We start from the raw sequence: 24,383 nt of genomic DNA, 5'->3' as shown, positions 1-24,383 counted from the left end.
TCAGCACCGAGGCAGGGGAGACCCCAGGACCCTGACAGACTGACCTCTGCTGCCCAGAGCTTCCCTGCTACTGCCCCCAGGAAGCCCTGATAGGTGGAAGGGGCCCAGTGTCTCTCCAGAAAGCCAGTGACTAAGAAGATATCCCCCTCCTTGGGAGGGTGACTGAGCTCTGTCCCACCTTCAGTCCCCCAATCACCCAAGGCTGGCACCCCAGGGCAGACCTGTGCCTGCTGCCTGAGATGCCCTTTTCTGCCTCATGCAGCTTGCAGCTAATGGGCCAGGCACCACGAGTGACCTGTGAGCAAGGAGACCCAAGCAAGGCCCAGACAGATGGCAGAGGTCAAGAGCTCAAGGGCTTGAGCACATACTGTGAACACTGCTAAGGAACAACATGCCATTTGGTGTTAAAGTGAGCTACCTGGGAGAGGAGAAAGGCTCTCAGGAGGTCACATGCCAGGGTGTCTCTAGCATAGGAAACAGCATGTACAAAGGGCCTGGGGTCAGAGCACTTGGGCATGTTGGAGGAGAGGCCCTAAGAGCGGCTGAGTGTGGGGAGTGGAAGGGAGGGAGGCCAAAGTCCTGACTGCACGGAGGCCTCAAGGGCAAGGGGTGGAGTGAGGGGTCTGGGGTTTAACCCTGCAATCTGCCTAACCCACCCTCCACCTGACTAAAATAATCCTGCCCTCTAAAGTCATCATGTGTTGAGAACCAGAGGATCCTGAACATGAAGGACCCAAGAAAATCAATTAGAAAAAAAAAAAAATCACAGTAAGACACTTCAACAAAAGGCTGGCGCCTCTTTAGAGTTAGAATTCTAAAGTCAATGGCTTTTCTATATAGAACATCAGTCAGCTAGGAGATATGCATAAGAGGAAAGACCCTATGTATGATAACAGCCAGGCAACTACCTAAGAATCAGCGTAATAAGAAATGTTCAAAGTCTGTGAAGAGGAATTTCATGTGCTCCTAAAGATTGCTAAGATACCTCAAAGACCTGGTACATTCTTGGTGGGGAGATGGGAAATACGTCATCTCATGTTAATCTATATATGTACTTGCAGTCCTCAAAAAAAAAAAAAAAAAGGAATAGAATATTTGAAAGCTAACAGTGATTTTAAAGTTCAATTGTAAACTAACAAGTAAAAATACACACCAGAAAATTCTGAAAAATGAAGACTCCCCATCAGATATTACAACACGGTAGAATGGCATCACAAATAAAATGGATACCGACTAGAAAACCTAACTCAGTGAAGCAAACAGAGGTCTAGATATGGCTCCAAAGACATGGGCGGGGTCATACACAGTGATGCTGCGTCTCGAATCAAGGGGAGGACATCTGTAGATTATCAGTGGGGTTGGCACAACAGGTACCCCCTCAGAGAAAAAGCTGAGTGGGATATGCCTTTCAGTAAAATTAATTCCGATTGAATCAAATATTTAATCTCTAAAATTAAACAATAAAAACAGTTGATAAAAATCATAGAGCATCTTAAATAACATTAAAAAAAATAGCATGTTTTCATGGCTTTAGATTAGGAAATGGATTCTCAGATAATGACACCAAAAGCAGAAGCATAAGAACAAAAGAAACACATGGGACTTCATTAAGATTAAAAACTTTTGTGCTTCAGAGAAAAGATACCATCAAGGCAGTGTGCTGAGCCATAATGTTCAATGAGAAAAGTCAGACACAAAAGTTGTGACTCTGTGATGTGTCCAGAACAGGCAAATCCACAAAGAAGAGGCAGAGTGGTGAGTGCCACAGGCTGGGGGGACACTAGTAGGGACAGGTCTCCTCTGAGGTAATGGAATGTTCTGGAACTAGATACAAGTGATGGTTGACTACATTGTGAATGCACTAAATTCCACTGGATTGTTCACTTTAAAATGGTAAATTTATGTTATGTGACTTTCACCTCAATGTTTTTGAAAATTACATAGAGGGCACACAAGGATATAATCTGTACTCTTTCATTAAAAAAATAAGTTAAAAGACAACCCACAGAATGAGAAAAACTATTGCAAATACTGTAACTGATAAGGGACCAGTGTCCAGTCTATATATTATATATGTATTAAATATATATATATATATCCCTTAAAAAAAACCCCTTAACTCAATAATAAAGACACCTAAGCCATTTTAAAAATGAGTAAAGGATTTGAATGAACACATCTTCAAAGATATACAAGAGGCCAAGGAGCACATGAAAAGATGCTCAACATCATTAGTCATTAGGAAACTGCAAATCAAACCACAAGGAGATACCATTTCACCCCCTAGGATGGCTAAAATCAAAGACAGACAGTAATAAGTGTAGATGTGGAGAAATTGGAATCCTCATATACCACCGATGGGAACACAAATCCCACTTTAAAAATCACAATGAATGTTCACAGCAGCATTATTCACAATAGCTGAAAAAATAAGACAACCCAAATGTCCCTAAACAACGGAGTAGATCAACAAAACTTGGTGTGTACACAAGAGAGACTATTCAGCCAAAAAGTGGAGCAAAGCAGGACCCATGTGCAGCACAGGGAACCTTGACAACGCCACGCTGGGTGAACGACGGCAGCCCTGTGTTGTGTGATCCCATTTCTATGAAAAGTCCAGAATGGGCAGGTCCACAGCGACAGAAACTGGTCTTTCTACTTGAGTCGGGGCTGGGGTGGAGGGGAAATGGGGAGTGGCTGGGGACGTGGACAGGGTTTATTTGGGGATATGAAAATGTTCTGAAATTAGATAGCGGTGATGGTCGCTGGCCTGTGAATATACTAAAATTGTCCTCCTCAAAAGGGTGAACTGTATGGTATGTGAATTAAATCTCAATAAAGCTGGTCTGAAAAAAAATCCTAGGGTACAGCAGGCCTGAGCATGCTAGAACCCCTAAAACCACAAAAGAAAAGGTTGATCAATTTGAGTACATCAAAGTGACAAAGTTTCCATTGCAAAAGCCACCCTGACCAGAGTCAACAGACAAATAATCTAGAAAAAAAAGTCTTCAGCTACTGTCTCCAAAGGTTAAACCCCCTGGTAGATAAAGAGCAACTAACACTCAGTGAAATGCGGCCCGGAGCCACCTTCTCGTCACAGAGGAAAAAACACAAGTGTTCCCCGACATCACGAGAGACTCGACTCCATTCGAGACGAGAAAGTGCTGAATGAAGACTCCACAGGACACGGGTTTTCGCCGCTCAGTCCGTAAAGAAAGTCCTGAGCATGTGTCACACACTGAGGACCTAGAAGCAGCTCCGCTGGGAAGTTTGGCAAACTCTCAAGGGTGACCGGCTCGTAGCCTGTGACCTTGTACTTCACTTTCTAGGAATTTAGGTTTCCAATAAATGCCACTTGACGAAATGAAGCATCTGCGAGGCTGCTCACGGCTCGGAGGTCACGGTGGGGAAAGACTAACCTGCCCGTGTGCTGCGGAGGGGCCGTGAGGAAGTGTCCACACCAGGTCACTGTGCATTGCTGATGACCAGCAGAGTCCTCGCTCCCCAGGGGAGCCCACATCTGGAAACCCGGGGCGGGGGACCCCCCTCTCACTGCTGCTCTCCCAACCCTGTCCACCCACTCCTGTGTGCAGGCGACCGAATTACCCCAACACACGAGCAAGGTGGAGGTGATTGATAGAAAGACGCGCTCCATCACCACCATGCACGGTGTGTGCAAAGGCATGGAGCTCTGACGTGTATGACACGGAAGAATGTGGAAAACACTCAGTGTAGGGGCGGTCAGGAAAAACACATCCTACAACCCTGTTTACATTCACACCCACCGCCAGCAGATCCCAGGACAGAAACTGGGCAGATGAGGGCGGCAGGCTTCTTCCAGGGGGATGACAACTCTCACAGTGACCGTGATGGGTGGTTGCAGGTCAGAGAAGAGACTGGACGCCTCTGAGTAGGGCACTCTGGGTAAAGTGGATGGCACATGGGTTATAGCACGATAAAGCTTGTTTTTAAAAAGAGATTAGAGAAGAATGTAAAATTCTGGGGGGAAAAATACATAAAAAGAAACAGGAAGGGGCCTCCCTGGTGGCACAGGGGGTTGAGCGCAGCGCTGGGAAGCTGTCCGCAGCCTCTGCAGTGCAGGTTCGATTCCCGGCCAGCCAGGGAGATTCCCACACGGCGTGGCAGACCTCTCCTGTCTCACCCGCTGCTCCCCTTCGGTCCGTCTGCCTGTTCTGCTCCCCGCTCTCTCTGGTGAATCCTCTCACCCTCCCGCGCCTCTGATCTGTACCCCAGTTCTTGTATAAATAAATAAATCTTTTTTTTAAAAAAAGAAAAAGAAACAGGAAGGGAAGAGACATGAATCCATGTGTGCAGCCCAGCAAGCCCTTTGGCCCGGGGTGTTGCAGCCACTCCCACTGTGCTCTCTGGGGAGGTGGGGGCCTGGGCCGGTCTCACAGGGGGCTCACAGTCCCTCTCCCCCAGTCCAGGAATAGCAATCCCCCCTTTCACACATTCAGAAGGCAGGGAGAGACCCAGCCTCTCATGGCGGTCTAGCACCCTCAGGCCCCTTGGAGAGCGCCCTGTGTTTTAATACAGAGTAGAAGGACTGATAATGTAAAGGAAATGAAGCAAAGCCAATCTCCTCTCCCCATTACCTCCTCCCTTCAGCTCCACTTTTCCCTCCCTGCCTCTCCCCCTACCTTCTCCCTCCTACCCCATCTGTGCCCCACCACCTCACCCCCTACTTTCTCCCGCTCTAGTCCCCATGCCCTCCCTCCACCGCACCCCACCTTCTCCCTGTTCCCTACACAGCCACTGCTGGCACCAGCTCCCCAGTCTCTCTGCAAACCTCCTCATGAGTGTTCACGGGTAGAGTGGGGGGTTTCCTACCACACATGCCATTGGGGTCCCATCCCCCCCTTCCTTACATGGCTTCACACCAGGTATGTCCTTTTTTAGCCTGGCCCCAGGACCTCCATCGTGCCACCATGGGGGCCTCCAACACTTTCCTGACCACTTGAGTCTGGCTGTTCCCAACAACAAGAGAGTGAAGGTTTTGTGTGCTTGGGTGGCTTGTTAATGCGGATTCCGACCCAGCAGTCGGCCTCAGCCAGACCCTGCATTCTAGCAAGTCCCCTGGGAATGGCCCCCACCTCCATAGCAGTGTCAGTCTCACTGGGTGGCCACAGGCCTCCTAAGGCCCTTGACTCTCAAATAGCAGGGGGCTTTGCTGCTGGCTCCTGGCCCAGCTCGCCCCACCTGCCACAGCTCCAACAGGGGTCAGGATTTCCCCAACTCACCCACTGCACATTCTCCACAGCGACACCCCAGTTTGGAATGCTGTCTCCCAGCCTGTGCCCTGGTCCCACTCCACTTTGTTCAGGACATGGGACCTCACCCGCCACCCCAATCTGAGTCACCACCCCCTGCCCAGTGGCTTGCTACCTGGTGTCTGCTTCATTCCCTTCCCTCCCTCCGGCCTTCTCGGGCCAACGACCCCACCAAATCTCCTGAAACAGGCTCGATAGACAGGGGCGAGATGGATGATGGATAATGGACGGCTGCTGAGTGAAGAGGGTGCAAGAACGGATGGATGGATAGAAGGATGGGCTGATGGATGGAAGGGTAGGTGGATAAACGCGTGGGTAGAAAGCGAGGGCTTGACATGTGTGACCGTGGGCTTCCCACAGCAATTTGCAATAAAACCCTGAAACTGAGAGGGGCTGTCACCCTGCACCGCTTCTCCACACAGTGGCCCCTGAATGCCAGGTGTGGGAGATGGCGCTGGAGCCCCAGGCACCGCCAGCGAGGACAGATGAGCCGTCCCTCTGTGACCCTTCCCTTGCTTATCGCTCAGCAGCTCCCCAAGAGGGAGTCAGGGAAGGAGTCAGCCAGAGGATGGGGTGCAGGGGGTTTAACATAGGAGGGGCTGAGGTCCCGACAGCTGGCCCTGGGCTTCCCAATGCCCACCTCTCCCCTCAGGTCCCCACCAGCCTGAACCCCTCTGGAGCAGTGCTGACCCCTTAGAGGTTAGTCAGGAGTGAGTCTGGAGCACTGGGAATGAAGGGAGCCTCAAGGTGTCCCCCACCAAGAAGGGCCAGAAATGAGGTCACCCAAGGTGGCAGTGGGACTGGCCAGGTCTCCTCCCACCCCTGCCCCCCCACCCCGCCCACAGTACCTCCACTTGGGCCTCTTCCCAGGCATCCAGGCGGACAGACTTCACCTTGCTGACCTGGGGGATGTTCCGGTGGATTCCGGAGCAGCTCAGGCAGATGAACACTCCCAGGGTGTAGGAGGCCCAGTCAGGATCTGGAAGGCAAAGATCAGGTGTCCATAGAGGGCTAACCCAGAGGGTCAACCCCAGAGGGAGACAGCACTGGACCAGGGAAGCCCGAACCCCACAGAGGCCTCTTTCTGGCCTCAGTCTCCCCATCTGTGCAACAGGAGACTAAGTTCCACTCTGTAGACCCTAAGCTTCCAATGACCAGCCCCACCCCATCATCCCAGCTGCCCCTGGGGATGGAGGCCCCCTGGACGTCCTGAGGGAACAAATGGAGATGACAGAAATCTAAGCATGCACAGGGCAGGGCGCTAGATGCCAGCCCCAAGTGTCGAGTTTGTCCCATGTGACAAGGACACAATTAGGGGTGATACATCTTGATGGCTTTACTTGAAAAGGGTCGACAAAAATCCCTGTGTGCTTGTAGACGTGGCAGCGCAACAAGACGCTAACAATCTTGAATCTAAATGGGACGTCGGGTTTGAAATGTTTTGCATTGAGGAGGATAGAGCTTAATAAACTGAGGTGATAGGCGGGGGGGGGGGGCACCGAGGTATTTTTCTCCCCGTTTTGTAAATCCCAGGGTGATGCGCAAGGAAGGGGAATGCAGCTGCTGGGACAAGCCCCAAAGAGCGCAGCCTCCCGCAGGGGTGCGTCACCTCCAGAAGACTTTCCGCAGTAAGTAAAGGTTTCCCTGGATCCGGCTGCCCCATGATTCTGGCTGAGGAGAGTTCTCTGGGAGCCCCAGGGAGCCTGGGCTGTGCCCACCCCCAAAACACCAATAGTCCCCCCATCCATCTAAAAGCACAGTGCTGATCCCCCCAAGTCACTCCAGCCCAAGGTGCCCAGGAACCTCAGACCCTGGAACATGTCAGTTGTGTGGATGCCCCGTCTGGGGTCTGAACTTTCCTCTGTGATAAGCCAGAGCTACCAGGTGGCTTGTCCCAGTGCGGGACAGCTCAGCCCAGCCCCCTGCCCTCCTGAGAACGGAGCCCTGCCCCTCCCTCGGGGACCTCTAAAGAGGTCACCCCAGTGCGAGGCAGGTCAGAGCCGCTCCTCAGAAGCTAACTGTGAGAGTGTACACTGTGGGCCACTGTGAGAGTGTACACTGGAGTGTGCATGTCTGTTTGTGGGGTGTGCATGCACAAGTGTGTACATCATGAGTGTGCGAGGAGTGTGTACATGTGTGCAGAGGCATGCACGTAGGAGTGTGCATGCATGAATGTGTGTTTAGGGTGTGTATGTTTGGATATGTTTGTAGAGCCAGGCACATGATATGTAGGTAGGGGTGCATTGTGAGTGTGCAGAGGTACACATGAGTGTGTGCACACTAAGACAGGCTGTGCCTGGTGTGTCTGTTTGGAGGGTTGTGCATGTGAGAGGGTACATGTGTAGGTTCTGTATATAGGGTGTGTATGGTGAGTGTGTAGGGACATGCACTGTAAGTGTGCACATGTGTGTATAAGGGCATGTGAGTATGAATGTGCATATGTGGGTGTGTGGGCCTGTAGTGGGGGCAAGCACCCCGGGTCCTGAACCCAAGGGGCTGGGGGGTGGCCTTGCTCCCACTCCCTGACTGGCAGCCAGCCAGGGGCACCCGGCCACACCCGTGTGCAGAGGTGTGTGGTTCTATGTACAGGCTCCTCACTTGCCGCCCTGACAGCCCAGCTCACACTGTCCCATCCCTGTGGCAACTGCAGGGACCAGGAACTGGCTCTAGGGGAGGAAGCAAAGGGACATGGCTTCTGAGAGGCACACAGAATGGAGAAGTTTGGGGAGAAAAACAGCCGTGTCATTCCCCAGGCCCCTGAGCCCTCACTCGGGCAAACTCCGTGGTGGGCTTGTGGCACCCTAAGCCCCTACCTCCTGCAGTGAATGGCCATGTGTGTGTGTGGGAGGGTCATGCTGGCCATTTATGGAGATTGGCTGGTACAGGAAGAGGCTTCTGGTGGGTCTGGGTTAGTGGTGGGGGGGGAGTGTACCCCCCAAGGTATAGGTTCCTGGCCAAGGGACAGGGAGGCTGGTCCTCAAGGTCACCAGGAGGCCCCGTCCCAGCCTCCTCCCTGCACTGGCGTTGGTTGACTTCAGTGGCTCCCAGTTAGAGCTAGGGAGAGCAGGGGTGGGCGGCAAACAGTCCAGACCCTGAGGCCTCAGAGCCTTGATTTGGGGTCCTTTCCAACATAGAAGAGCTGTGAGTGAAGGGGCCCACCACAGCCAGATGAGTTCATCTGGCTTCCTCACTTTTCTCCACACCCCTCTGCTGCCCGCCCACAGGCCACTGGCCCGGAAGCCAGGCAGGACCTTCAGATGCACATGACACTGACTTTCTGTTTGGAACTAGTAGTGCTTCTCAACACTTCTCTGCCTCAGGGGGGCGCCCCCCACCATGGCATCATCCTCCCATGCACATCATCCTCCCATGCTCCAATGTTACCCTCACTTGGGACCCCCCCCAGGTGCCCGCATTCACAAGACCCCTCATGTTTCTTCACCACACCTGCCGGTCCTGGCCATTTTCCTTTACTTGCTGGATTGCTATCACCATGCAACGCCAAGATACCCGCCCCACACACACGCTGTACGCCACCTGGTATGCACGCACGGTGCCCAGACAGCGGCACCGCTTCACAAGCCTCTTCTCCAAGGTCCCTCCCCACTCAGGGGGGCTGCTTGAGGAACACCAAAGGAACAACCAGTCCCTCCACCCCCACCACCGTGAGGGTTGACATGGGGAGGCACTTTGACCTGTGGGCTTGGCCGTGGCCGGAAGTCAGGACTCTGACATATTGAGGTTAACAGAAGGCAGAGCCTGTGCATGGGGGGGACCCCGGAGGGCGGGCCGCATGGGGGCTTGGGTGTGAAGACCACATCCCCTGCTCTGAGCCTCCTTGGGGGTAGGAGACAGAAGGACCCTGGGGTCAGAGAGCCACAGACCAACCTCCAGCCCAGGGCTTCCAGCAGGACAAGGACAGTGAACACCCCACTGTGACCGAGTGTTTACCCGCACTGGAGACTCTCAGGCTGCGGGTGCTGGGAGGACAGGAAGCATTCTGGGCACCAGCCCGCGTTCAGCCTGAGCTGCCTCAGACCCTGCTTACTCACAGGGGAGGCCCTTGGAAGGATTCCCACCCAGCCTCTCCTCCCCAGAGCTGCGTAGACCATAAACCAAATGGGGTTTTTTTTTTTTTTTTAAGATTTTATTTATTTATTTATTTATTTATTTATTTATTTATTTATTTATTTATTTATTTATTTATTTATACAAGCACCGGGTACAGTCAGAAGCGCGGGAGGGTGAGAGAACTCACCAGAGCCAGAGCGGGGAACAGAACAGGCAGAATGACGAAATACACTGCTGAGGGGAGCAGCAGGCAGCAGGAGAGGTCTGCGCACCATGTGGGACCCTCTCCCGGTGGCCAGGGATCGAACTGGCGCTGCAGAGGCTGCGGGCAGCTTCGCAACCCAGCGCTCAATCGCTGCGCCACTGAGGAGGTCCCCAAATGGGTTTCTGTACAGAAAGCCAGTAGCTTCCAGAACAAGGCAAGGGAAGACGGGCCAATTCCTTCCTAGCTTTCTCATCCTTCCTAGCTGTGTGTCCTAAGGCAAGTACTTACCTGCTCTGTGCCCAGTCTCTCCCCTGTAAAGTGGACACTGAGATGCCCAGTACACATGAAGTGCACAGAACAGCACCGAACGCACAAATGTCATGTGGTGACCACAGGTCTCGCCCACTCAAGGTGCTTCAAAAATACTAAAGGTGGAAGGATGGAAGCCAGTCCAGGGCCACCCTGGGTCGCCAGTTGGGCCCACAGTCCACCTGCTCTCAGAACTCACTGTTCACACACTACATGCCTGAAATGCCACCCTTGGGCCTGTGCCTCTGGGACTTAGAAAGCTTCTCAATCAAGAACCCTGACTTTAAAGGGGTCTATAGCTCAGGGTCACGTCCAGATCTCTCCTTCCAGGTCTCCATGTTCACTCCTGCCCCAGCCCCTACCAACATCAATGCGCAGCGCCTTCTCTGAGGTGGGGTGACAGCCCCTGCCACCCAAGGGCAGACCCTCCGGGTGCCCCTCCCCCTGCCCCTCATCCATCCTCTCGCTTCCCCCTGGCTCCCCTGGGGCTGTCACTGCTCTCCATCTGTCCTGCCTTCTGCCAGGGCACTCGGAGGTGACTCAGCCGTTCACCATTTCCGGGAGAGGGAGATGGACTGAGCCACCAGGCAGGTGAGGAACACGCTGGGGCTAAGCCAGCAGGTCAGGGTGTGCCCTCGGCCAAGGTCCAGTGGAGGGGACTTGCGATAGAACTGCAGCTCTGGCAGAGTGCCGTGGCCCTTTGCCCCTCCCAAGGCTGAGGCCCAGTGTTGAGCAGGGCTGAGATCCTGGGGTGACAGCCAGTCTGCTGGCTCCAGGCCAGAGGCCGATGGACAGCTATGGTGGGGAAGTGGGGCACAGGCGTAGGGTTCAAAGAAAGTACTTATCCCAAAGGTTACCCTTCCCCACCCACCCAACCCTGCAGTCCAGGTGGGGTGCCCCTGTACTTTCTCCTTTTCCTCCGTCATCACTGCCCAACAACACAGCGGGTGTTCACTGGCCTGTGAGTCCTGCCTCCTCTGGAAGCTACTCTCCAGCAGGGCGGGCAGTTTGCTTCTGTGCTCCAAGGGTTCCCATCACTGAAGACATGCTCTGCACACTGGATGGGCCCCAAAGATTGAGGCACAAACCTTCCCCTCTCGCCCCACCTGCCTCCCCCGCAGCAGGGGTCCCTGGCTCCCTTTCCACTGAGAGCACATGACCCTGACCCCACGCTGCTTGCTCTCCAGACCCCTTACCTCCTGCCTGGACCAGGGCCTCCTTCCAGCACATTCCTTCTTGTCTCCCACACTTTCAGTGGCCCTCTCCTGGGTCACTCCTGTCAGCACCCATTCATGCTGCCAGATTTCCATTACCGGGAGCCCATTACCTTCCAGGTAGCTTCCAGGTAGCCTCCCAAGGACTCTGCCCTGGCCCCCCAGCCCCTCCCCTTCTGCTTCATCCCCACCACCCCACCATCCTTCCTGGACAGGGCGCACCTGCAGCCTCTCCTTGCTAGGATCTCTGCTCTCCTGGTTGTCACCCTTGTTTTAGGCTAGATCCAGGAGGTGGTCACACAACATTGGGAATGCTCTAAGTGCCACCGAAATTATTCATTTTTATGGACAAATTTTATTTTATGTGAATTTCACCTCAATTAAGAAAATAAACATTTACACCTTGGCAGCAGCTTTCCACCTGGTGTCCACCCCCAGCCTCTCTCCTCCAGGACTCCCCTGAGCCCTCCCATCCCCACTTAGAGGCCACACCAACTGAGCGCTTGGTCCTCACTCCGACTGCTCCCGGCCTGCCTGTTTCTGTGGGTCATCCTCCTCCCTCCAGGACTGGCTAAAATCCCAGTATCCTCCCTCTGTCCTCAGCGCCGGGATTTGACCATTCCCCACCATACCACCGCCACCCTAAACCGCCCATGTGATTCTGGATGATTCCAAAGCTTCCATGTTGTTCACGCTCCTCCCTCAGAGGGGGCTTCCCAGCATAAACATGCAGCTCATCTCCCTGCTCTGCTCTGGACACAGTGGCCTCCTGACCTCTCCCTTCAACACAAAATCTCACGTGGCCCTGAGTCACCTCACCTGCCACCCCCATAGACAACCCCAGATACCCCAGCACCCTGACTTCTTACCCACCTCTCCTCAGTCACATTTCAATAATATCCCCACTTCCAAGGACCCTTCCCCTGACCACAGCCATACTCAAGGCCATGCCCTACCCTTGTCATCTTCGTTAACTCCATACTCCCCAACTCAGCATTGCTGCCTACCCCACCTTTCTCTCATCACCCCCATGTCTTCACTCACTCCCCACTTTGCCAACTCCTCCTCTGTCATGCAACACTGAGTCTGTGCCCAGCCAGCTGAATGTTAGAGAAAAACACCCCACCACATAGAAGATGCCTGTTTAATCCAGGACCACAGATCCTACGGGCACGCCACAGCAGGCAGAGGGTGAGCCACACGGCCACTGAATGTTGATCCTCCTCAAAATGGCCTTTTGTACTTCCTTCCTCTCCAATCTCCTGTGTATTCTCCAACACCCCTTGGCTAATGATCTGGCCTTGCCCTTCATGAGGAAAACAGCAACAGTCAAACATAACACTCTCATCAACCACTTTGTGCCTATCAGCTTTCACTACAGGTCTCTGCTCCCTCTCGAGGGACAACTCTGGGCCCTGCTGCCAGTTACTGTGCTTATCTATCCAAGACTTCATTAAACCTGGGTGGCCTCGATGCTGTCTGTGCTCTAAGTTCAAGAGTCTTCTATACATTCAATTTAACGCCTTCCTTTTCCTTAAACTGCTGGACCTGAATCTGAGGTGTTTGGATAGCTATTCCATCAGTTTGGAATGTCCTTCCTCCAGATTTTTGTGGATGCGACTCCTTTCATATTCAGGTGTCAACTGAAACATTACCTTCTCCGGCTGCGCTCGACCGGGTAGCCATCACACACCACTGTCACGCTGTTTGTTTCCATCACAGCACTGCTTTGTCTTAGACACAGCCACTTGCTCCTATCTCTTCCCTCACTGGGATGCACACACATGAGCAAAGGCCTGGTCTGGTTTATTCCTACTAAGCTCACACAGGGCACTTAGGACACTGCCGTGGGGGTAGAGTAAGGCACCATGCCTGTGCTGGAGTCAAGAGGTGGGCAGCCCACTGCAGGCTCTTCACTTGCGACCTCTGTTCCTCAGAGACATCAGCACAACCGTGCTGCCATGCTCCCCAGGAAAGCACTTCAGATCAGTATTAGAAGGCCCAGTCTGTCCCAGTCCCTACCCTGATTCCAGCTCACTGCTGTTCATCTCTGGGCCATCAAACTACTCTTGATAGCCTGGACTGACTGGTCATCCTGGGAAGATGGTGGAGCAGGAAGCACACCCCACCCAGACAAGTGCCCTGGCAGAATTTTTCAGCTGTGAGTATTTTGGAACTCTGGATTCTGCTGAAGGTTACTGATGCCCAAGGGAAGGTTTGGACAGTAAATTATAGTTAATTTTGGTCAATATCAAGTGTAAGTATTAGCTACAATAGTGGCAACCACCCACCTCCACCTCCCAGCCACATGGCAAGCAAATGTACACGTTTGTAGGAACAGCCAATACCAAGCATGCAGGAACTAGAGTGGGGAAAAAAGACCCTGTTCTCCAAATATCAAGGACTGTGCTCTGATTGCTGATTGCTACTTCTGATCAGGAGTACAAAAATGCAGCACCCACTGGCTACTTCTGATCAGAGGTATAAAGAGGCAGCACCCACCGTTTTCACCTGTTTCAGATCCCTCCCCACTAACTAACATGACTTCCAGGGGATTTAAAGACCTAGCACCCTTTCCCGCCTCCTGAATTTTTTTTCAACTTTTACCTATTTGGGAACCAGACATTAAAGACTGGGACATTGAAAAAACACAGACACATATACAGGGGAAATTAGAAAGCATGCCCAAAGGTATATTCATAAAGGACAGAAGACACTATTTATACCTCAGGCTGACCCTCAGCACAAAGATAGCCTACAATATTAAAAAATATAAATAAATAAAAGTAACAGAAATCAGCATTGCCAGGAAAAGGAGGAGAATCTGATTTCCAGAATTTCCACATTATTACACTCAAATGTCCAGTGTTCAACAACAACAACAACAAATCACAAGGCATACAAGGAAAGGGGAAATGGCCCTTTCAGAGGAAAATAATAATTCAACAGGATATGTCCTTGAAAGACTTAATGACAGATACATTAGACTTTAAAACATGGCCTTAAAGATGCTCAAAGGATGAATGGAAGAGGTGTAGAAAGCCAAGAAAATAATGCATAAACAAATTGGAAATATCAATTCAGAGGGAGAAAGTCTAGGAAGAAACTGAAAGAAATTCTGTAACTGAAAAGTACAATAACTGAAAGATTGACAGAGGGATTCAAATACAGATTTGAGCAGGCAGAAGAAAGTATCAGTGAACTTAAAGATAGGAGACCAAAAAGTCTGAGGAACGGAATGAAAATGAAATTTTGAAGAAAACTGAACAGACCCTAAGGGACCTGTGAGATATCAACAAGCAGACTAACGTATGTATGTGTAGGAGTTCCAGGAGAAAGAGGAAGAGGAGGAGGAGGAGGCACGAGGAACAGAGGGGATATTTGAAGAAATAATGACTGAAAGCTTCCCAAATTTGTTGAGTGATATGAATACAGCCACGTGTCACTTAACAATGAATTTACATTCTGAGAAATGGTGATCTTGTCGTCGTATGAACATCATAGAGTTATAACTACACAAATCTGCATGGAATAAGACTAAACCTAGGCAATATGCTTTAACCTACTGCCGCCACCACTGTATAGGCAGTCCATCATTGACCAAGATGTCATTAAGTGACACATGACTATATAACATCCAAGAAATGCAATGAATCCCAGGTAAATGAACTCAAAGAGACCCACACCAAGATACAGTAAAATTGGCTTTCAAAAGATAAAGAACAAATCTTAAAAGCAGTGAGACAGGAGAAACTAGTCACATACAAGACAATCCTCGATAAAATTATCAGCAGATTTCTCATCAGAAACTCTGGAGATCAGAAGATGGAAACAATAAAGTTTTCAAAGAAAAAAATGTCAGCCAAGAATCTTATATTCAGCAAAACTGCCCTCCAGTGTGATGGAGAACTCAAGACATTCTCAGATAAAAAAAGCTGAGGGAGTTTGTAACCACAAAGACTGCCTTATAAGAAATGCTCAAGGGAGGTCTGCAAGGTGAAATGAAAGGACACTTGACAGTAACTTGAAGCTTGTGGAGAAGTAAAGAATTCAATAAAGGTAAATACAGAAGCAATTATAAGCACTGGTATTATTGAAACAATGGTTTGGTTTTTTGTTTGGTTTTCTATATAATTTAAGAAACTAAGGGTCTCCCTGGTGGCGCAAGGGGTTAAGACACAAACTATGAAGCTGTCTGCAGCCACTGTAGCATGAGTTCAATCCCCAGCCAGAGAGCTACCCAGATGGTGCAGCGGACCTCTCCTGACTCACCCGCTGCTCCCCTCAGCAGTGTATTTCAGTAAGTCTGCCTGTTCTGTTCCCCACTTTGTCTCTGGTGAATCTTCTTACTCCCCACACCTCTGGCCTTTACCCCAGTTCTTGTATGCATAAATAAATAAATCTTTGTTTAAAAAAGAGACTAATATATTTGTAATATATATTAATGTAAAAGCTACTATTACTCTAACATTGGATTGTAGCCCTAAATCTTGTTTTCTACACAATTAAGATTACTAATGAATTTAAAAGAATTATTAATTTATGTTTTGGGTGCATACAATATATGAAGGTATAATTTTTTTTTAAAAGCGATGGTATGTTACTTTTTTTTTTTTTAAAGATTTATTTATTTATTTTTACAAGCACTGGGTACAGTCAGAAGCGGGGGAGGGTGAGAGAATTCACCAGAGCCAGAGCGGGAAGCAGAGCAGGCAGAAGGACCGAAGTACACTGCTGAGGGGAGCAGCGGGCGACAGGAGAGGTCTGCGCGCCATGTGGGACCCTCCTCCGGTGGCCAGGGAGCAGCCGGGGATCGAACCGGCGCTGCAGAGGCTGCGGGCAGCTTCACAACCCAGCACTCAACAGCTGCGCCACCGGGGAGGCCCATGAAGGTATAATTTTGATATCAACAACCAGCAGGAGAGAAGGTAGAGCTGTGAAAGAAGAATCTTTGCATATTATTGAAATTAAGCTACTATAAATTCAAATTAGAATATATAATTTAAGGATGTTAAATGAAATTCCCACATGATGACCACAATGAAAACAGCTATAGAATATGCACAAAGGGAAATGAAGAAGGAATATAAGCATTGCCAAAATCAGCTAAATCCAGCAGACAGAAATGCATGAAATGAAGGACAAAAAGGTATAGCACATATAGAAAATAAATAGCACAGTGACAGAAATAAGTCCTTTCTTAGAGTTAATTACATTAAATGTAAATGTATTAACTTCTCCAAAAGACAGAGAATAGAAGAATGGATAAAAACATATAACCCTACTACATGCTATCCTCAAGAGACTGACTAGAGATCCAAAAGATATCGTACGGTTACAATTTAAAGGATAGAAAAATACATTCCACACAAATAGTAACCCAAAGAAAGCATATAACAATAGTATATTATTGGTTATACTAATATCAGGCAAAATAGACTTGAAATAAAAGAAATTACAAGATACAAAGGATATGATATATGTAAAGGCTCAATGAAGCAAGAAGATAATAACAATTACAACATTTACACACCAAATGACAGGTCATTAAACTATATGAAGCTGGGGCCTCCCTGGTGGCGCAAGGGGTCAAGACGCAGCCTATGAAGCTATCCGTAGCCACTGCAGCACAATTTTGATCCCTGGTCAGGGAGATACCCACATGGCACAGTAAATCTCTCCTGACTCGCCTGCAGCTCCCCTCACCAATGTATTTCGGTCAATCTGCCTGTTCTGTTCCCCACTCTCTCTGGTGAATCCTCTCACCCCCCCCCCACACCTCTGGCCTGTACCCCAGTTCTTGTATGCATAAATAAATCTTTTTAAAAAATAAAATAAACTATAAGAAGCAAAAACTGACAATTGAAGGGAGAAGCAGACATTTCTAGACTTTATACCCTACTCACAACATGGACAGAACAACCAGACGAAAAATAAGTGAGGACTTAGAAGACCTAAACAACACAATAAGTAATTAGATCTAACAGAGATACATAGAACACTCCATTGAACAGCAACAACATATAATTTCTCTTAAAGCACATGGCACATTTTCTAGGATAGATCATATGTCAAGCCACAAGTTAAGTCCCAGTAGATTAAAAAAAAGAATCACATAAAGTATCTTCTTTGACCTCAACAGGATGAAGTTAGAAATCAATAACAATAAAAAAATCTGGAAAATTCACAAAATTGTGGAAGCTAAACAACCAATGAATCTAAGAGAAACCACAAGGGATTAGAAAATGCTCAGAGACAAAAAGAAATGAAAACATAACATACAAACTTATAGGACCCAGTGAGAGCAGTGCTAAAGGGGAAATTTATAACTATAAATACCGTCATCCAAAAACAAGAAAGAGCTCAAACGAACAACCTAACTTTACAATTTAAGAAACTAGAAAAAGAACAAACTAAACCCAAAGCTAGCAAAAGGAAGGAAATAAGATTAGGGCAGAGATCAATGAAATAGAAAGAAAAAATAAAAATCAATGAACCAAAAATTGCTTTTTAAAAAAATAACAAGAAAATTGATGGACTGAGTAAAAAAGGAGAGACGACTCAGATTATCAAAATCAAAATGAAAGGAGAGACGTAACTATCAATTCTATAGAAAGGAAAAGGTGGCTGAGAATACTATAGAAATAAAAAGGACAATGCAAGTGTATTATGAATAATTGTATAACCTAGAGGAAATGGACAAATTCCTAGAAACACAAATCTTATCAAAACTAAACCTACCAAGATTAAATGACAAAAAAAAAAAAGACGATATGAATAGATGGACAACTAGTAAGGAGATTAAATCAGTAATCAAAATTCTCCAAACAAAGAAATGTTCTGGATGTGACTGCTTCACTGGTGAATTCTACTAAACCATTTTCAGAACTATCGACAATATAAATCCTTCTTAAACTTTTCCAAGAAATCAGAGGAGATAACAAATCCTAAATTATTCTATAAACCAATATAACCCTGATACCAAAGTCAGATGAGAACAGTACAGATCAAGATCCTTTATGAACACTGATGCAAAATCCTCAACAAAATACTAGCAAACAGGGCATCCCTGGTGGCACAAGGGGTTAAGCACCACATAATGAAGCAATTCATAGCCTCTGAACATGAGTTTGAGCCCCGGCCAGCCAGGGAGCTACCCATATGGCACAGAAGACCTCTCCTGACTCACCTACTGCTCCCCTCAGCAGTGTATTTCAGTCAGTCTGCCTGTTCTGCTCCCCGCTCTGTCTCTGGTGAATCCTCTCACTCCCCATACCTCTGACCTGTACCCCAGTTCTTGTATGCATGAATAAATAAAATCTTTTTAAAAAATAAATAAATAAAAATAAATAACCTCGGAGAGGGCAAATCCTCTAAAAAAAAATACTAGGAAACAGAAGTCAGCAGCATGTTAAAAGGATGATATGCCAAGACCAAGGGGAAAGCAAAGCTGTTGAAACATATAAGGATGGATCAATGTAATATGCTACCTAAAAAAGGCAAGGGAAAACACCACATGACCATCTCAATTGATGCAGAAAAAAACATTTAACAAAATTCAACATCCTTTCATGATTAAAAAAAAAAAACCCAAGAATCTAGGAATATAAGGACACTACCTTAATATAAAAAAAGCCATATATGGCAATCCCAGATCAAATAGCATACGCAAATGGTTAAAGACTGAAAAAATTTCCACTAAGATCAGGGACAACCTAGAATGCTCACTTTCACAACTTCTATTCTGCATAGTACTGAAAATTATAGCCAGAGCACAAGGCAAGAAAAAAAGAAATAAAGATATGCAAATTGGAAAGGAAGAAATAAAATTATCTGTTTGCGATATGATCTTAAATGCAGACAACTCTAAATATTCCACAAAATAACTGTTAGAATTTAAAAACAAATCTAGCAAGGTAGGAGCATGCAAGTTAACACACAAAAATCAGTGGCATTTCTATGTAGAAATAATAAACAATCTGAAGATTAAATAATTCCATTTAAAAGGGCATCAAAAAGAATAAAATACTAAGGAATTAACTCAGTCAAGGAAATGAAAGATTTGTACAATGAAAACTATAAGACACGGCTGAAGAAATTAATGGAAACATATATAAATGGAAAAACATTAAATATGTTCATGGATTGGAAAAGTTAATATTGTTAAAATGTCCCAAAATTTTGATATTATTGTTAAAATACTCAAAGTGATCTACAGATTCAATGTAATCCCTATAAAAATCCCAATGTCAGTTTCTGCAGAAATTAAAAAAAAAAATCCATACTAAAATTCAAATGGACTGTCAAGGGATTTCATGTAGTCAAAACAATCTTGAAAACGAATAGCCAAAATAATTTTGAGAAGGAGAAGCAAAGCTGAAGGCATCATGCTCCCTGATTTCAAACTGTACTACAAAGTATAGTAATCAAAACAACATGGTATTTGCACAAACACGCACATAATTCAGCAGAAGAGAGAATCTAGAAATAATCCACATAGAAAGTCAATTAATTTATGACAAAAAAGCCAAGAATATGTACTGGGGAAAGGACAAGATGACCATACAATCCAACAATTCACTTCTGATTCTAGGCCCAAAAGAACTGGGAGCAGAAACTCAAACAGATATTTGTACTTGTTTGTCCCGTGTGCAGCATGATTCACAATAGCCAAACATGGAAGCGATCCAAGTGTCTGTCAACAGATGAATTGATAAACAAAGTATGGTCCATCCACACAGTGGGACGTCATGGAATAGAGTCCTTCCAATTCTTTCATTTGTGAAATGGAGGGGGTGCACCATCTCACAGGTGTGGAAAAAAGCGAACAGGTAAGTAAAGCACCCACTGGCAGGCTCCTGGCACAGGCAGTTTAGCCTGAGTCTAAAGCTAGTGGCAATCCAGGAGTGAGGGGCTAGAGGATGGGGCAGTATAACCGCCCCACCCAGAATGCATCTGGGGCAGAAGCCCAGCTCACACACATGTGCAGGGAGAAGCCACCCCATCCTCCGGTCAACCCAGCAGCTTGGGGAATTCACTCTGGGATAAGCTCAGCTGAGTGAGTCTCCCTCAGCATCTGAGACCAGGGTAACCATACCTTCTATGCTGGGGAGCAGGAAGGGAAAGGTGCTGGGCCACCAAGTTCATGGGCAGAGGGAAAGGTCTCCAGCTTCTCCTTAGCCCTGAGCACGTGTTTGTTGCTGGCAGCAGCCCTCCATACCAGATGGGCAGGCACGAGAGTCCTGCTGGCTTGCAGCCCGAGCACAAAACCAGGTAATGAAAACCTGGTGGTTTCCCAAACAGTCAAACGGCATCTCCATGGATCCAAAATGGCCCTCCTTGATATAAACCCAAGACTGAAAGTGGGAACTCAGACACTTGTGTACCCATGTTCACAGCCGCATGACTTACAACAGCCAAGAGGTGGAAGCCACCCAAGTGTCCACCGAGGGATGAAGGGATAAACAAAATGTGGCCCATCCACATAAGGGAATATTATTCAAACTTTAAAAGGAAGGGAATTCTGCTACCTGCTACAACATGGATAAATAATTGAAGACATGCTGAGTGAAATAAGCCAGACACAAAAGGACAAACACTGTGTGATTCCAATTATGAGGCCCCTGGAGACAAGAAGTGGATCGTGGTTGCCAGGGCCTGGGGGAGGGGATGGGAGTTAGTGTCTAACAGGGACAGAGTTTCAGTTTTACAAGATGAAAAGAGGTGTTGATGGTTGCAGTGTGAATGAACTTAATGTCACCACACTACATTAAAAATGGTTAAAATGGTAATTTGTATGTTATATATATTTTAACACCATAGGAAAAAGTTTTTTTTAAGTCCCTGCTATCCCAGGAAGAGGGGCTATCAGCCCAACCCACTCCTCAGCAGCCCCCTGCCAGCCACCTTGCCACAAGGGACCCTGTCTGAAACTAGGCCCAATTCCTACATTCCTCCCCACCAAGGTGCTTCTATCCTGAATTACAGCAATTTCTGGAAAGTCATCTCTGCCTTGAAGCCTTCCAGGGTTGAACATTATTCCTGTTCTGAGTTTGCCACCTATCTTTCAGGCACATCCTCCAGTCCTGGCTAAGCTGAGCTGCTAGGATTAGCCCCAAAGGCCACTCACATCCAGATATCAGGGCAGGGGAAGCCTATTACTGGAAGGGCCTGGGACCAGATACAGAGGGAGCTGCTGTCCCCCACCAGATTGCCTTGCTTCCAGCAGCCCTCGCATGGACACCTGACCAGGTCTGCCCATATGTACCCAAATCCCCATACCTAGTGGTAAGAAGTGGCCCAGGCCTACCCTGTGTCCTGCTGGACAGAGCTGTGGGGACCCTCACTGCAGCAATGGCCTCCTGTCCAGCTGCGGTCAGAAAGAGTAGCTATTAGGAAGAAATTCTGACCACAGCATAACACAGTGCCCCCATCAATGTGAGGGTGGTCCCTGGATGCCCACTGGGACCACACCAGGAATGGGAAGCCACAGCTGCACCCCACAGTGGCACAGAACATAAAGAGGCCAGGCAGGCTTCAGCCAAGAAGCAGAGAGCCTGGGTGGGCATTTCCAGAGGCCCTAAGGGGAAAGCTGAGCAGTAGATCTCCTGCCTTTGACACCCCAGGAGCAGGGCAGGAGGCCTAAAAAGGGGCACAAAGATTGGGTATAAAGGACTGGTCAGATTTGAAGTACCATGTCCCCCAAGACAGTTCAAGTTCTCAAAGTCTCAGTTTCCCTAGTTGTAAAATGGGGACAATATCTTGCCTGCTCCATGGGACTGTCAGACAGCTGAGGCATGATGGTGATGTCATGGGCAGTTCTGAAAAACCAGGAGCGTAGCCGGTGCCAGGGAGTGCCGGGCTCTGTTCAAGAGCCAATGGAGAGGGAAAAGGCCCCTGGATCAGCCAATGGGCTGGGGAAGGGAGTGCCCATGGGAGGGGAGAAGACACTGGAGGCCAGACACACCAAAGAAGACCTTCTTTCACCTGTCAGGCTGGAGGGAGGCCCTGTGTCCAAAAAAGTCAGCCATAAGCAGTGTGGCCAGAAAGGTGAAGGACAGGCCTATCCCCACCCCCGGCAGAGTGTAAGTGCTGACTGCCCTTTCTCACCAACCTCTCCCTGATACCACCAGCTTTGGTAAAGAAGTGGAAATACAGGTCTCTTGAAGAGGTGGGGGAGAAACTGCGGTGAGCCCCACCAGCTAGCTAGAGCAGCGTGCGGGTCTGGTGGTGACGCTGCACCATGCAGTGGCCTGCTCAGGGGCCAGGGGAGGCCACCTCTGCCCTGCCTGACCTCCAGGAAAGCCTGCCATTGCCTCCCTCTGAGACAATCAACCTCCTGGTGTGGCCTCTCCTCACCACACTGCACTGGCCATTAGATTCCCCAGAGTGGGGCTGCTAGAGACCCCTTGGCCAGGAAGTGGGGGAAGGGGGAGCTGAGAACTTGGTCCTATTTTAGGGGTGTCCAGAAGATGCATATCTCAAACCCATATCCCCACCCTCTCAGGGGGCATGAACCACTCGGTGGTGTGTTAGGTTCGTTCTGAGTGGTTCAGACTTAGAAATGCCAGGTAGTATGTCCAATATCCCCCTGCAGCGCCTTGGGGACAGCTGCTGAGAGGGGCCATCCTCCACCCTGGGAAGCTTGAGCAAGGGGTCCTTTAGAAGTTGTGCTTGCCCCACCCACACGCTGGGGGAGGGGAAACTAGAGCTCAGAAGCAGCCTGCTGGGGCTTCCCTCCTCCTGCCAAGCCCAGGACTAGCAGCCCGCCGACGGAGAGGAAGCACCCTGGCCACTGCAACGCCCTAAAAATCACACCAGAGCAGCGGCCACCCAAGAACAAAGTCCACTGGATGCCTGTAAGAAGACAGGGTGCAGCTGGGCTCCGTGCCTGTTCTGAGTCCTACCTGCCCTCCCCGCACCCCCCACCCCGCCCCCATCTGAACTGGCCACACCTGCCCCAGAGCTGCGGGAAGGGGGAGGGGAGTCCTCTCCCTCAGGGTCCACGTGTGGGTGGCAGGGGCTCTCTTCCCTGCTATGGCGGGCGTGGTGCAGGAGGATAGCTCCAGGCTGGGGACCTATGACGTCACCTCCAGGTGGTGGCGAGCCAGGTGGACCCCCACACTCATGCACAGAGCCTGCAGGCCAGTGTCTGTAGCCGGCAGGAACTCTGTGGTTCTCTCCCTGCAGCCAGAGGCTCTGCGCGATTTCCTCTTTTTTTTTTTTTTTTTTTTTTTTGCGGAGTCCGAGGTTTCGCAACGCGGCGGTGGTCCGCGGGTGACAGCGACACACGCAGCCCGGCGGGGGAGGGGACAGCGCAACAGAGACGCAGGCCAGGGGCTTGGGAGGCGCCCTCCAGTGCGGCCCTTGCCCAGGGGCGACGTTCGGGTCCCTACAGGTGCACTCCGGCTGGGCCTGCGCCCCACCCGAGCAGGGACCCAGCTGTGTGGCCCGAGTCCCTCAGCCACGCAGGCGCCGCCGCACCCCTCCCCATCCCCGAGGTTGGCGGCCAGGCCGGCACCCACCCAGAAGGGCATCCACCCTGGGCGCACGCACCGGCCCCAACCGACCCGGGCCACGTCCAGCCTAGTCCCACACCCACACGAGCCAGCACCTATGCAGGGCGCACCCAGCCCGCACCTGCACCCACCCCAGCCTGCACCCATCCGGGCCGCACCCCAGACTGAACCCACCCGGGGCCAGCACCTACCCGGGGCGCCGCAGTCGGCGCAGCGAGCGTTCCCCGGCCGCTGCAGCAGCTCCAGCACAGCCCGCCGCCGCTCCTTGGCCATGGCCGCGATGCGCCCGCTGGCGATGCCGGGGCCGGGAGCGTCAGCCCCGCCGCACTAGGGCCCCGCGCGAGCCGCCCGCCGCCGCCGCCGCCCCTGCGCCATCCTCGGCGGCCTCAGCCCGCGCGCCGGTTCCGCATTCCTGCTGCCCGGCCCGGCTCCGCCGTCGCCGCGCGTGTCGCCGCCGCGGCCGCCAAGCGTGTGCCGGCGCGGGGCCCGGGGCGCACGGCGCGCTCTGGCCGAGGCGGCCCGCGGGCGGCCCCCAGCGGCGCGGGCGGGCGGGCAGCCTCCTTCGGCGCCGGCCTCGGCACCCGCCCTGTCAGCGCACCCCAGGGACCCGCCCGGGGAGGTGTCGGCGCCGCCCACCCACAAACACCCCTATCCCCAGCGCAACTTCCCGCCTGCCCCAGCGCAATACCACCAACCACACCGGCAGGTGCTTGACCTAGACAAACACTGGCAGCCTGGGTGGGTCGTCTGTGCAGCAGCGGGGCTGGGAACCACC

General features: G+C 50.0%; 1 protein-coding gene across 1 annotated transcript in view; it reads right to left on the bottom strand.

The window, feature by feature from the left end:
• Positions 1-24,073, bottom strand: part of ADAP1 (ArfGAP with dual PH domains 1) — a 48,720-nt gene extending 24,647 nt beyond the window's left edge. The window contains exons 1-2 of the mRNA XM_037506742.2: positions 23,800-24,073; positions 6,140-6,270 (exon numbers count right to left, since the gene is read on the bottom strand). Coding sequence (XP_037362639.1) covers positions 6,140-6,270; positions 23,800-23,881 — 213 coding nt within the window. The 5' untranslated portion in view covers positions 23,882-24,073. The remainder of the gene's footprint in view (positions 1-6,139; positions 6,271-23,799) is intronic.
• Positions 24,074-24,383: the final 310 nt, after the last annotated feature.

Source organism: Talpa occidentalis, unplaced genomic scaffold (assembly GCF_014898055.3).
Source record: "Talpa occidentalis isolate TD23 unplaced genomic scaffold, MPIMG_talOcc4v2.1 talOcc4.12, whole genome shotgun sequence".
Classification (NCBI taxonomy): Eukaryota; Metazoa; Chordata; class Mammalia; order Eulipotyphla; family Talpidae; genus Talpa; species Talpa occidentalis.
Note: the sequence above shows the minus strand (reverse complement) of the source record. Positions and strands in the feature narration are given on the sequence as shown.